Source organism: Spermophilus citellus (assembly GCF_964194105.1).
Source record: "Spermophilus citellus genome assembly, chromosome: 7".
Classification (NCBI taxonomy): Eukaryota; Metazoa; Chordata; class Mammalia; order Rodentia; family Sciuridae; genus Spermophilus; species Spermophilus citellus.
In genome coordinates, this window is record NC_138188.1 from 33706756 (window position 1) to 33722624 (window position 15869).

Genomic DNA, 15869 nt, shown 5'->3' on the forward strand with positions numbered 1-15869 from the left:
TTACTGAGCATTTCCTGTATCCTAGGCATTGTTCTTAGAATTTGATATATGTTAATCGTCATGAGATGAATATTCTTATTCTTTCCATTTTGCAGCTGGTAAAGACTGACATAGTTAATTTGTTTTCATAAGGCTGCAGTCTGGCTTCCATTTAGACACAGGATAGCATCTTGGTTCTGAATTAGGTTATATTCCTAATTAGGAAGTTGATTAGATTTCATGTCTAGAATTTTATATGGAAATTAATTGAATCATATAGTCTGAATTAAAAGGCAGAATTTAACATTGCAAGTCTGAACCAAGTACCAGGAAATTAATATTCTTTTTTTTGGCATTTTTTTAAAAAACTCAGATCATTTTAGATTGTAGACTTCTCATTGATAGTTGGGGCCACCCTTTGGGGTCTGGCTTTCTGCTGTTCATGGCCTTTTAAAATGTGAACTCAAGGCCCTAAATTTGTAATTAGTTTACATTTTCTCGCTACTTTTTTTTCCTTCTCAGTAATATAACTCATAATAGACAAGTCAGATTTCATTTTTAAAACCTACCAACCTTCATTATTGCCATCTTTTTTTCTTCATATTTGCTTTTAAAGAATTTCTGAAAGTTGCTTTTCTGTTATCTAGAACTGCTTTAATATGGTAACCCCTAACTTTATGTATCTATAGAAAAAGGTTTAAACAGGCACTTCTCCAAGAAGCTATGGTGCTGGTCAATAAGCACATGAAAGATGTTCAAAATCATTATCCATTAAGGAAATGTAAGTTAAAGCAATGTAAGATAATACATATACCAATTAGATTGGCTAAAATAGAAAATACCAAATACTAACAAGAATATAGAAGCCACCATGTTCCTCATACATTTAGTGAGAATGTAAAAAGATTCAGTGACTCTGGTAAGCAGTTTGGTAGTTTCTTACAAAGTTAGAGATATATTTATCATAAAATCCAGCAATCATACCTATAGGTATTTACTCTAGAAAAATAGAAACAGAATTCACGCAAAAACCCATGCAATAATGGCCCAAATTGGATATAACATAAAGACCCTTTAATGGATGAATGGGTAAACAAATAGTGGAATGTATGTTTCTGTGTGCATATATATGTGTGTATGGGTGTGTGTGTATATATATATACACACACACACACAAACACACAACACAGCACTACTCATTAGTAAAAATGGATGAACAATTGATACGCCTGACAGTGTGAAATATTGAGAGAAATCAGTCTTAAAAGGTTACATACTATATGATTCCATAGAAAATATTTTAGGAATGGGGTTGTGGCTCAGTAGTGGAGCACTTGCCTAGTATGCACAAGGCCCTGGTTTCAATCCCCAGTACTGAAAAAAAAAAATTTCTTTCAATAACAGGTTATAGCAATGGAGAACCGATCAGTGTTTGCCAGAAGTTCTGGTTGGAGTGATCATGTAACTTCAGAAGGGTTGTATGGGGCCTTTGGGGGGATGATGGAACAGTTTTATATTCTGATTATAATAATAATTGTTATAAAAAGTGAGAGGAAAGAATGAGTGAGTACATGGAAAATTATTGAAAAAAAATAAGTCCTCTGATTAATAGTACTAATACCAGTTTTTTTTATTTTGATCATTGTATTGCATTGATGTAGAATGTTATCAATGGAGGAAACTGGGGAAAGGGTTCACAGGAACTGGACTATTTCTGCAACTTCTGCATTAGTCTCAAATGATTTCACAATTTAGTTGGACATGGTAGCACACACCTATTATCCCAGTAGTTCAGTAGGTTTTAGGCAGAAGGATCACTAGCAATTTAGTGAGACCCTGTCTCAAAATTAAAAGAAAAAAAAAACTATTGGGGATTAACTCAGTGGTAAAGTGCCCCTGGGTTCAAACTGAAGTAGTCCCCCCCACACACACACACACCAAGAAAAAGATTTTACAATTTAAAGCTTTTTTCTAAACAATAAATAAAATTCAGTTCTTAAGTTGCCCTAAGCACATTAAAAATGACCCCATGTGGCTAATAATAGCCATATAGGGTAGTGTAGATGAATATTTCCATCAACTCAGGAAGTTTTATTGGACAGTGTATGTTCTCTGTTCTTTGACTATTTCACATTCCAATATAATCGAATGCTTTCTTGTACTTTCTGTTATGATACCTTATTAACCAGTTGTTTTAGATTAGGAAAATATTTCACCTCTTTACTTTCTGAAATTTCAGAGGGAAAAAAACCCTGTTTTATGTCAGTTTAGGAATTTATCAGATAGTGATAGATAATTGGATATTTAAATTTTTCCACACTCACGTATTTTGCCTCTGGGCCAATTTTATCAACCGTATTAGGAAGTAATCCTAATATCTCATATAGTTACCCTACAATACTTTCTTGACATTTATCATTTGTGTTTATTTTCTCTTTTATCCTTACCCAGAAGCTCTTCAAAATTTTTATATTTCTAAAAAAGGTGCTCTATATGTGTAGTAAGAATTGTAATGCATTCTGCTGTCATATATAAATTTTTTATAAGGTGCTGTTTCTTCACTGTGTTCTGGATATAAACCTTTTGAAAATGTAATTCCTTCATTGCCATGTTCTCATCTTTTGTTCCATTAGACTTTTTCCTCTTTGTCTTCTTTGTATTTTCACTTCAAAATTACTAGGTACCTCCTTTATTATGGAACTTCTTTCTGCTTCAGTTTCATCCATCCTGAATATATCTAGTTTTTTATAATCTACTACCTGAGATTTAAAGACAAGGAAATGGAGGAATGAATAATAGTTCAAGATACACTCACATAACAACAGAGTTAAGACACTAAGAAACAGATGAATAGTGTGTGACCCAGCTGAAGAAAACTGCAGAGAGAGAGAAATTAATCTAAACAAATATTAGATTAAGATTTATATCTTCCTGGATAGAAAATCTGAATATTATGTCAGTGTTCTTCAAATAATCCATAAGTTTATTGCAACTGTAATCAAGCTCCAGTAAGATTTTTCTTGAAACTGATAATTCAGCAATTCATATGGAAGATCATGGAAGAACATTTAGAGGGTTAAAAAGAACCATAATTAGGGAAATGGGGAACGTTGCCAGGGGTAGTAGAACTTAAAAAAGTAACAGTAATGTAGTAGTGTAGTACTGGCATAAAAACAGTTATCGTTGGATCCAAGGAACCAGCAAGTGTATTTTAACCAGTATAAGAATTCAACACAAGAAAAGATTATTCATGAATTATTTGTATTTATTGTTTCTGTAATTCACAAGTCCCCAATATGTATATGTGTAAAGGTCAAGAATAGACAGTTTACCAAAGAATAAAAAAAGCAAAATAAAATTTTCTAGGATTAAAGAAGTAAAATATAAAAATAATGGAGTTGAGTTTCTCATTATTAAATAGGTAAAGATTTTTATTGTTAAAATATGCTGGTAATGGTGCAATGAAACTTATACTCTAATTCATTGCTTTCATTGTCCGCTTCCTATCATTGCTTTATTGCACCATTCTTGATTCGACAGTGTGGCACATTCTATCCTTGAGCAGATCGTATTGGCTGTATCTTTGAAATAATACAGTATCCAAACATCTCCACAGTTAGCTATCCTGGTCCAAGCCCCTCAGCCTTCTTTTTTTTTTTTTCAGTTGTAGTTGGACACAATATATTTATTTTATTTATTTATTTTTATGTGGTGTTAAGGATGGAACCCAGCGCCTCACATGTGCTAGGCAAGCGCTCTACTGCTGAGCCATAGCCCCGGCCCCCAACCTACTTGTCTGGATCATTGCAGTAGTACCTAATTTGTTTCCCTCCTTCTTATCTTACATCTCTGCATCTTTGAACACACAGCCAAAATTCACCAACTTAAAATGTGAGTGATCATGTCATTCCTCTGTTCAGTTAGCCATCAGTTGTTTCCTGGTTCTCTCAGAGCTCAGGCCAATTTCATTATAATGATCTACAGACCCTGCTATAGACTTCCACCTTTCATGTCTTATGCCCCACACTGCCCCTCTTGCTTTCTCAGCTCCTACCACTTTAGTCTCCTTCTAATAAATAAAGCATGCTCCCACCTCAGTGCCTTTGTACTTATGATTATTCTGCCTAAAGTGGATTTATCTGATAATACTTCCTTGACCTTCTCCCTGTCTTCTTTCAAGTCTCTATTCAAGAGGTCATTGAGGTCTTCCTTTTCTTTATAAAACAGCACCTTCCAACTTTATCTTTCCCTCCTTCATTTTTCTCCATAACATATATCAGCATAAATAAGTTATATGCCTATTTACGTGTTATTTTTCTTTTTCCAACTAGATTGTCAGCTCCATAAAAGCAGGGACTTTGTTTTAGTCACTGCTGTATTACTTAGAGCCTGGCATATAGTAGGCACTTGGTATTTATTTATTGAATGGTTACATTGATAGAATCTTTATGGAAAGCAACTATATCATGTTCTGAAAGCCATGTTTTTTAATGTAGGAGAATGATTAAGTAAATTGTGTCCACTTAATGAAGAGAGAGAAATATCTGCATTGAACAGGGTCTAGGAGGTTTGGATTAAGAACAGTAATGAAGGCTGTTATTCTCTAAAGAAAAACAATAAAATAACTTCCAAGTACAAAGGAAGTTTCAGCACTATGTATTGGCAGTCTTTGATCAGACTAGGTCAATGGAAGCAAAAGGTTACTGCAGGGGAAAAATAGAAAATAAAGTTAGGTGGATGGGAACAGATGTTGAAGGTTTTGAAAGTAAATCAAAAGAGATAGAACCTGCTAGATTCAGTGGCACACGCCTATAATTCCAGCGACTGGGGAGGTTAAGGCAGGAGGATCACAAGTTCAAGGCCAGCTTCAGCAACTCTGCAAGGTGCTAAGCAACTCAGTGAGATCCTGTCTCTAAATAAAATACAAAATAGGACTGGGGATGTGGCTCAGTGGTTGAGTGCCCCTAAGTTCAATCCCTGGTACCCCGACCCACCCCACCAAAAAGAATTTCCACAATAGTAATCAATGTATGAATTGTTGAGCTTTGAAAGACAGGAAAGCTATCCAAAGCGAAGGTTAGTGACATATAAGGGAGCCAAGAGAGTGGGATAAGGAATATCAACTAGGAGGCAGACACAACAAGGCAGAGTTGAGGTATTACTATTCTAGGTAGTAAGGAGGGTAGAGTGTGACAAAACAAAGGCCTATACTGAATCAGCAATCAGTGATGTGGCAGAGAATAGGGGTTAGTGATTAACTGCATGCAGGATGCAAAGAAAGAAGAAATAAATGCTTCATATTAGGAAATCACATTTCCTTTTAATTGTTTTCTTCTTTTATTATAGGTTTCTCTATACAGAAAATGGATTTTTTAAACCTTTGGAAAACTCAATTATCACAATACTTCTATACTACCAACTAAGATTTATGGCAGTAAATTTATGACAATAAATTTCCTCATTATAGAACTGCTGAAGAACTAAAAAAGGACATTCTTTCATAAAAATATTATAGTATCATATTACTAAATAAAACTAAAAAGCACATTATTAAATTATTAGACTTGTTAATACAAGCACACAGCTTGTATTAATGTGCAACAGCTACTGATACTGATGGTTACCAAACCTCAAATTTAAAGGGTTTCTCTTCATGGGAAAAATTGTGTAGTGGCAAGAAACCACTAAACATTCTCATTAAATATATTTTCAGCTAAGTGTCGTTTGGGAGAATTTTCTTGAAACAAGTTCTAGAACGTTCCAAGTCCCACCACTAAGTGGATTTGGTATTATGGCAGCAACTTACAGACTTGTGGTTAGTACTGTGAACCACTACAGCAGCGTGGTGATAGACCGACGTTTCGAACAAGCTATACATTATTGCACTGGAACCTGCCACACCTTCACACATGGAATTGACTGCATTGTGGTACACCATAGCGTTTGTGCAGACCTTTTGCATATCCCTGTGTCTCAATTCAAAGATGCAGATCTGAACTCTGTATTTCTACCCCATGAAAATGGGCTTTCCTCTACTGAAGGTGACTATCCACATCAGGTCCTCCCAGGCATACCGAGAGTCAAGAAAGTATCCACATTTCAGAATACCTGTAATTTAAAGGACATTGCTGGAGAAGCAATCAGTTTTGCCAGTGGAAAAATAAAAGAATTTTCCCTTGAAAAACTCAAAAACTCTAACCATGCAACTTACAAAAAGGGAAGGAAAGTTAAGTCTGACTCATTTAACAGGAGGTCAGTTGACTTTGACTTGCTCTGTGGTCATTATAACAATGATGGGACCTCCCCATCCTTGGGTTTACTTCGGAGTTCCTCAGTTGAGGAAAAATCTTTATCCCATAGAAACTCACTTGATGCAAACCTAACTTCCATGTTCTTTCAGAACTTCTCTGAAGAAGATCTTGTTACTCAGATTTTGGAAAAACATAAAATAGATTCTTTTTCTTCTGGGACTGACATAAAAATGTGCTTGGACATCTTACTGAAATGCTCTGAGGATTTGAAAAAATGCACAGATATCATAAAACAGTGCATAAAGAAAAAGTCAGGAGGTAACATTAATGAAGGAAATGGTAATGATGCAATTTCTAGCTCCGAAACTGTCTATATGAATGTAATGACCAGGTTAGCATCCTATCTGAAAAAGTTACCATTTGAATTCATGCAGTCTGGGAATAACGAGGCCATAGATTTCACAGAACTGGTCAATAATATGCCTACCTTACAACTGACTCCCTTTTCCCCAATATATGGCTCTGAACAGCCCCCTAAATATGAAGATGTTGTCCAGCTCTCAACCCCTGATTCTTCACAGTTTCAAACTCTCGAATTGCAAGATGACAAGCATAATTCTAGGATAACAGACAGTATAAAAGCCATTCCAAACACAAATTCCTTATATAGCTTGGAAGTAAATGATCCCAGAACTATAAAAACTGTCCCGCTTCAATCACTGCCATTAATCATGAACCCTTTAGAGAATGTTTCTTCTGGTGACTTAATGGAAACTCTTTATATTGAAGAAGAGTCAGATGGAAAGAAGGCATTATTAGATAAAGGACAAAGGACAGAGAATGGTCCCAATCAGGAATTGTTAAAGGTAAATGAACATAGAGCAGAATTTTTAGACAATGGTACTCATCTTCAAAAATGTCCTGCAGCAATGCAAAATGAAATTGGTAAGATATTTGAGAAACCAATTGCTCATCTACCTGAGGAAGATCCTGAATCAAAAGTTCCTAAAGTGGAAGCAGGAGACCAGAGAGATTTTATGAACACTAACAGTCAGGAAGAGATAGATAAATTGTTAATGGATTTGGAATCATTTTCACAGAAAATGGAGACATCTTTAAGACAGCCACTTGCCAAAGGTAAAAACTCCAATTCTCAAAATATTCACAGTCATTTAACTGGTCAAATCCCTGTAGATCTTGAGCCTAAATCTAAAGTGTCTTCACCTGTGGAAAAAGTTTCACCTTCCTGTCTAACAAAGATTATTGAAAACAATGGACACAAAATAGAGGAAGAGGATCGAGCCCTCTTACTTCGAATCCTGGAAAGCATTGAAGACTTTGCTCAAGAACTAGTTGAATGCAAATCAGGCAGAGGAAGTCTATCACAAGAAAAGGAAATGATGCAAATTCTACAGGAGACCTTGACGAGTTCCTCTCAAGCCAATTTATCAGTCTGTAGAAGTCCTGTTGGTGATAAAGCCAAAGATACAACTTCAGTGGTTCTGATTCAGCAGACGCCAGAAGTGATCAAGGTAAGGACCTAACAATCTTGAGTGCTGAGAAGTCTCCAAAGAAGTGTGTTAATGTTTGCACATTTTATAAACAAAAACTATTTTTGTTAACTGCTTCATTTTCTATATTAAAAATCATCTCACCTATGTTCAGTAAGTAAAAAGCAAAGGCTTTATAGTCAAGCTGTCTGGCTTCAGCTGCCTTCTTTATACCCTTCATCTTCTTTGATACAAATCCATGACCAAAGAAAGCTACTTAACCTTTATATCTTATTGTGTACAGTGGAAATAGGATCAAGACAATGTATGTTAAGCACAAGCATTGCAGCACAATTCTTATTCAAGTTGGCTAACAGTCCTCATCCTTCCCAGGCAACCAAGAGATCAGTACTTATTTCATGCTTTTGTAGACTCTTATAAGGTGTACGGTAGGGTACAAGAGAGGACATGACTCTTAAAGAACTTAAAATCTGGTTGGGGAGACAAAACTAACATTCCTAAAATAATACATGAGCATGTATCTGAAAATATGCATCTGTTGTTAATGCAACAGATCTTCAAAAAAGGTCAAGGCTAGAGTATATGAAATTTGCTTCTCCATGCAAGTGATAATAAATAAATATTACTCTAGAATCACAGAAGTATTTTCAAAAGATTTTTAGTCTATCCTCCTACTTATAGCCCAGAAAAGCGATTATCTGCCCACTTATATGTATGTTTCTTAAGGCAACAAGATTATTCCTTGTTCATTTCACAAGTCTATAGGTTAGCAGGGGGCTCTTTGTCACCTCGTTGAAGGACCCAGGCTGATGGAAGATCCATGTTCTTACTGTTTCTCCATTTTCCTATCTGGAATATGTGACTTATGAGTTCACTGGAGCATGGGGAAAAAAGGGATGGGTTTTTAACTATCTCATCCCCTGACACAGCTCTGTTCACTTCAAATCATACTCCAGGTCTTCCAACCTAAAACCTGTGAAACATACAGAAACACTTAGACTATTTGGTAAGCATTATCTCTATCACATGTTGGCATGTGTGGATTCAGACATAAAGCCAAATCAACAAAATCAAATTGTAAAATAATATGAATTATTTTGAGGTGTGCATTTGTGTAAGAAATATAAACACATGGATACGCCAAATACAATGTTTTTTTTTAATTTTTTTTATTAGTTGCTCATGACAATACAATAATCTTGACATATCATACATTTGATTCAAATGGGGTATGAATTCTCATTTTTCTATGTGTACAGGTTGCAGGATCACATTGGTTATACGGCCACGTATATACATACAGCAATACTAGTGTCTATTGAAATACAATGTTTAAAACAGTGGTTAAACCTGGGTGAGGAAAAGATGCAACAAAAGAAGGGTGTGTCAGGGGGCCTCAGAAGTGTGATGTTCTCTTTCATAATCTGGGTGGCATATCCCTAAGTATTTTGTTGTAATATTTATGCCTTTTTATATATTCTTTAATGTTGCATGGTAAATTTTTAAAACTTGAGTATTAGACGTAGCATATATGTGACCAAATTAAAAATCCAATTATATATTATTTTAGCCTTCTCTTTAAAATTTTTATTTGATCAGAAAAAAGGGCATATTATGATCAGATGGATCACTTTTACTCAGTATGTTTTGTGTGTATTTTTAGTTGGCCAGTGACATTTAAGTTTAAAACAATGCATACCTTAGATTGTTAAATGGTGATTTGGGTCTGAATATCCTCAGACATTCACTGTAAAATCTCTGTAAAATCTCTATGTGAGTCTCATTTGTGTTTTCACAAATTTTTTAAATATTTTTTTTAGTTGTAGTTGGACACAATACCTTTATTTTATTTATTTTTTTTTATATGGTGCTGAGGATAGAACCCAGTGCCTTGCACATGCTAGGCAAGCGCTCTACTACTGAGCCACAACCCTAGCCCCATAAATTTTAATCTCTTTAATTAACTTGGGTCATCACAGAAAGCAAAACTGTAGGAATTAATTATAAACATTATGAAAAAATATTTTCTTTTTTTTTTTTTTTTTTTAAAGAGAGATGAGAGAGGAGAGAGAGAGAGAGAGAATTTTTTTTAATATTTATTTTTTAGTATTTGGCGGACACAACATCTTTGTTTGTATGTGGTGCTGAGGATCGAACCCGGGCTGCACGCATGCCAGACGAGCGCGCTACCGCTTGAGCCACATCCCCAGCCCCAGAAAAAATATTTTCATATTCACAGAAAATACTAATATGGTTAATATTTTATAAAGGACAGAAAATACCTATATAGCAATCCCCAAATGATAATAATGTCCTGAGAGCTACTAGTTGTTGTGAGCTAAAGCATGCTAAGACATGTAGATATATTATCTCACTAATTTCCCTAAAATAATCTTGTCCATTAAAATAAAAATGTCTACTTCTTTGAGTGACCTATTTCATAACTTTATAATCATTATCCAGAAACTTCTATTGTGATACAGCATTTTGAATTTTATTCAACCCTCTTCCTCCATTATCCCCTATGAAAAAATGAGATAGCTGGGGAGTAGGTCCCTTTGATATCCCCAGTCTAAGTATACTAAAAATGCTGCACTGAGAGCTACATGAGCTTCCCAGTTTTTTACAACTACAGACTGAAATCAGAATCTGATGAATATACTTTCTTTCAATATTCTTTTAAGTGAATTCCAGTATAATAGAAAAAAATTTGAAAAGATTTCTGCTTGATAAAAATTGAAAAAATTATTAATGAAAGCTAATATTAAAGAGAAAGGTAATATAAGATGTTTCATTCAGGCAGATGCTTAATGCAAAAAGGCAAACCATTCTTCCAAGGTGACACACACCTTGAATTCAGTCGCCTCTCCTTTTTCTTTTAATCTTCTCTTCTCATGAAATGTTTTAAATCAGTAGTTGGCAGACTTTTTCTGTGAAAGTATTTTAAATATTTTAGTAAATATTTTAGTCTTTGTGTGCAGCAAGTCTTCTTTGAATTTTTTCTTTCTTTTTTTTCTTTTTAACAATTCTTTAAAAATATAAAACTGTCCTTAGCTCCAAGACTTAACAGAAACAGGCAGTGGGCCAGATTTGGCCCATGGACTGTAGTTTGTCAACATTTGTTTCAAGCAAATGGAAAACTGTGATGAATCATATAAAAAGTACTCTTGTCACCTACCACATAGTTTTATCCAATCTTAATGTTTTGCCATATTTGTTTCAGATCTCAGCTTTAGTGTTTTCATTATCATTAGCATTACAGTCTTAAAAAATAATCTCATACATAGTTGAAATCACTAGGGTACCCCTCAGTACTGTTCTTTTTCCAGAAGTAGCTACTATCCTTAAGTTGTTGATCTACCAGTTTTTGTACAATATTGTCTTTCATGTTTTTTATTCTTTTAGAGTGTGATCAAAGAATAACAAGAAATAAAACAGAAGAGGTAAATTGAGGCCAATTTATGAATGACCTTGTATGCTATGCCAAAGAATTTGTCTTTAAGGAAAGTGGGAAGCCAAAGAAGACTTTTAAGCAAAACATTCTCTCAGTATGATATATTTTTAAAGGATAGCCAATTTTAAACTAAGGCTTATTTTCTCTTTTTGAATAGCTGAAAATTTGCCAGTTGTTCAAACATTTTAATTAATAGGGCATGCAAGCAGTACTTTTTTATTTTATTTTAATTTTTTTTAGTTATAGTTGGACACAATACCTTTATTTCACTTATTTATTTTTATGACATAAATGGTGCTGAAGATTGAACCCAAGGTCCCACATATGCAAGGCGAGCACTCTGTCACTGAGCCACAACCCCAGCCCCTATTTTTTTTTTTAGTTGTCAGTGGACCTTTATTTATTTATATAAGGTGCTGAGAATTGAACCCAGTGCCTCACACATGCTAAGCAAGCACTGTACCATTGTGCTATGACCCCATCCCTACAGGCAGTACTTTCAAATGACATTGATGATTATCCCTAAGAAAAAAGGTTGATATGAGAGTATTATATGTTATTAATAATTTAACAGGTATTTCAAAGTAATTTCCCAAGAGTAAAAAGTATTTGTTGTCCATATATAATTGAAATTCAAACTTGTGTTGGGAAAGGGATCCAAACAGAAAATTCTAGGAAGATTCTGAGAAATCACAAAAAGAATATTGGTCTGGATCAAAGATCAGCAGTATAGGCCTATGGACCAAATCCAGACTGCTGCTGACAGGTCCACAGCACACCTACTCGTTAACATCAGATCTGTGGCCGCTTTTATGTTCTATCTGCAAAATTGAGTAGGAACAACAGAGACCCCAAAGTCTAAAATTATTATATCTAGTCATTTATATCAAAAGTTTGCTGACTCCTGTTCTAAATATTCCCCCATAGATCAGCAAAGCAGACTTTTGATAAAACTACTTTGTTAAATGCATTGGAAATCTTGGAAATATCACTGAAGTTTAATAGCAAAAAAAAAAAACAATAATTCAAACAGTAATCCAATAAACATAAAAAAGGTAAATAGACAGGCAAGGTGACACACACATATAAACCCAGATACTAGGAAGACTAAAGCCTGAGGATAATAAATTCCAGTCCAGCCTCAACAACTTAGGGAGACCCTGTCTCAAAATAAAAAATGGGGGAGTGGAAAGATATATTCACTGGTAAAGCACTCCTAGGTTCAATTCCCAGTCCTGCAAAAATTTAAAAAAAAAAAAGGTAAATAAAACTAGGTGCTTAGGTATATACCTGTACATCTCAGTATTTTAGTCAGCTTTTTCACTGCTATGACCAAAAAACCTGACAAGAACGATTTTAGAGGAGGAAGTTTGTTGCTTACAGTTTCAGAGGTCTCATAGATGGTGAACCCCATAGCTCTGTGCCCAATGTGAAGCAGAACATCACAGCAGAAGGGTGTGGAGAAGACAACCAGCTCAGGATACCGCCACAAAGTAGAAGAGTGACTTCTCTCACCAAGGACAAAATATGTACCCCAAAGGCATGTTGCAATGACCTCCCTCCTCCAGCCACATTCTACTTGCCTAGGGTTACCACCCGTTAATTCCTATGGGGGCATTAATGCACTGATTAGATTAAAACTCTTCTAACCCAATTATTTCTCCTCTAAACTTTCTTACATTGTCTCACACATGAGTTTTTGGATGACACCTAATATTTAAACCATAATACGCAGCAACTCTGGAGGCTGAAGCAGGAGACCGCTTTTTATTTATTTACTCTTTTCATAGTAAGTAAGTCCTTCATGAAGGATTCTGACCATAACTGTTCTCTCTACTCTTTAGTCACCATTTATCTCTTGACTTAAACTGGCTTCTTTTTCATCTTGTGTCTTGAATTCCCTTATTTTCTTACTTTGCACAAAATGTCAAATTATCTCTGTATATGTATTGGTTAACAAATGAGTCTTCATGCTATGCTTTTTTTTTTTTTCACAAAGCCTCCATGTGACAGTAGACAACCGTATAGGTTCTAGACTAGCTAAGACATACAGATGGGCCTGCAAATAAGTCAAACAAGAATAAGAGAACAGTTCGTAGAAAAGGTGATGTGACTGAAGTCCAAAGGGGTTTCATAATTACAAATGAATGAATTCTGAGGACATGGTTTGACATATAGAATAATGGAATAATTTTAGAAAAACAAAACACTAAGAGTCTATGCTAATTTGATAATTCACATAATAAAGGATACCTTAATTCTGTTTTATTTCCATCCGCAGATGGTATTACTATCATTTTTAAATCTATTTTTAAACTTTTGGGGCAATATCATACTAATAATTAATCATAGGTTAAAATAACAAACCCTAATTACCCTTAAAATCATTTATTTTATTTAATTTTAGTAAAAACAAAGACAGGTAAATACTTCTATTTCTATAATCAAAACAATGGATGGGGAGAGGCCAGATTCTTCAAGAAAGAATTTAAAGTAAATTAAGATTTCTTTTTGTAAAAATAATATTCAAGTCTAGTTAAACAGATAGCTTTCAACTAAGAACACATTTTAAGATTAGTAAAAAGTCCAATTAAAATCTAAATATTTTTAAAGAAAAGATTTCTTAAGATTAAAAAGTAAAACTATTGTCAACATATTGATAAGTATAGACTTCATTTGGACTTGTTTCAGTAGGGTGGTAAAGATCATTTATAGTTAATACATAATTTATGTTTAGTTCACTACTGTATCCTAGAAACCTAGACCAGTAGTGACTAGCACTTAGTGGGTGCTCAATAGATACTGTTAATAATTGTCACTTTTAAAGGGACTTATTTGTATGTTATGTTTCTGTAGTGTTTAGATTTTTCCTTATAAAACAATATCATCCTTTTGTAAGAAGAAAAAATAAAGTACTTTTTCTAAGATACCCAGGGAAATTCCACTATCTCCACCAGGATTGAACCCCTAAAACTAGGCTTTTCCTAATATGACCATCTTCAGAAATTATCTGAGTAAAATGATTACTTCACAAGCTTGATTAGGCCATACCTTGCAGTTTCCTGACTTCATAAAACTGAGAGTCAGATTCAGACCTTTAAATCAAGAGTTCTGCCATTTCTCCTAGGTTACAACCAAGCAGTAACTACTCAAGACTAGATCTGACAGTTTTGTCAGCTATCCTCATGGATCGAATTTCTGAGACCATGGTTGAGGTGTTCACCCTGAGAAGTGCTTTGCACCCAAGAGTCCTAGCTCCATCAGCTGTTGTATTTCAAGCATATCACTCATTATTACCAAGATATCTTGACCATCAATTCAGCCTTCTGTTTTGATATCTATGAATTCAGCTCTTACCCAAAATTACTGAGAAATCATTCTCATTCATATTCATTCCCCCCTGGCCTTTAACATGTCAGTGAAGTAGAAACCCCTTTGTTCCTTCCAACTTGCTGTGAAATTTATTTTATTTGTAAATCCAAAATTGATTTCTTATCTCTGTAATGAGCAATCTCCAACTGAAGTAATTTCTCAAGGAAAAAGGGAGGAAGGAAATCAGACTAACAAGGATGGAGATATCCAGAAAACTAGAAATTCTAGGAATCTTAAGATTTACGATACCTAATAATTTTAGGCTCTTCATTCTCTTTTGCTTCCTTAGATTCTAGAAGTATATGTACCCCAACTATTTGGATGACTAAAAAGCAAAAATATTAGATGGGGGTCTGTTATTTGTCATGGAATGTGTTCTATCATTTGGAGGCAGTTGAAACAAGACAAAAATGTTTATTAGATTTCCTCTATAATGCATATGCCTTCCTATTTTGCTGCAATCAGTGAAGGTAAAGGCTAGAAGACAGGCTAAGAACAAAGACTACAGATAACCATCACCATGTGGCCCCTTTCCCCCACCTTAGCATTTCATTATTTAAGAATTAAATAACATTTATAACAGAACAAGCCATGAATTAAACGATAAAAAAAAGCACCAAGTTAAAGCATAAAGGAGAAGAATATTGAATTTTAAGAATAATTTGTTAGGCATGATGGCTCAGGCCTGTAATACCAGCATCTTGGGAGGCTGGGGCAGGAGGATAGCAAATTCAAAGCCAGCCTCAGCAACTTAGTGAGGTCCTAAAAAATTTAGGACCTCAAAATTAAAAAAAAAAAAAAATGTGCTGGGGATGTGGCTTAGTGATCAAATGCTCCTGAGTTCAATCCCTGTTACCAAAAAAAAAAATAAAAAAAAATAAGAGTAACCAACTGGAGCCAGGCTTGGTGGCACATGTCTGTAATCCCAGTGATTTAGGAGACCGAGACAGGAGGATTTCATCAAGTCAAGGCCAGCCTAGGCAAACTAGGGAGATCCTCAACAACTTAGTGAGACCCTATCTTAGATTTTCAAAAAATTAAAAATTAGAGTAATCAATTAATTAGTTTGTAGTCAATTTCTTCTCTTAAAGCCTGCATAAAATGATGTTTTAAATAAAGTCTGTGATTCCAGATTATTACCTTTTTAACTGTTCAGCCAGTTAGAACTATAAGATGAGAGGACTTTTAATTGAGATGTCATTTATTTAGTATAAAATTTGCCCTAGGGCTGGAGTTGTAGCTCAGTGGAAGAGCACTTGCCTAGCATATATGAGGCACAGGTTTAAATTCTCAGCACCACAT

General features: G+C 34.7%; 1 protein-coding gene across 3 annotated transcripts in view; it reads left to right on the forward strand.

The window, feature by feature from the left end:
- PPP2R3A (protein phosphatase 2 regulatory subunit B''alpha) overlaps nt 1-15869 on the forward strand; it is a 168559-nt gene that overhangs the window by 46529 nt on the left and 106161 nt on the right. For 2 of the 3 annotated variants that reach the window (XM_081302778.1, XM_081302779.1), the window contains exon 3: nt 5326-7762. The exons of the other annotated variant lie outside the window; for it this stretch is intronic. In XM_081302778.1, coding sequence (XP_081158904.1) covers nt 5771-7762 — 1992 coding nt within the window. In that variant the 5' untranslated portion in view covers nt 5326-5770. The remainder of the gene's footprint in view (nt 1-5325; nt 7763-15869) is intronic. 3 annotated transcript variants of the gene reach the window in all.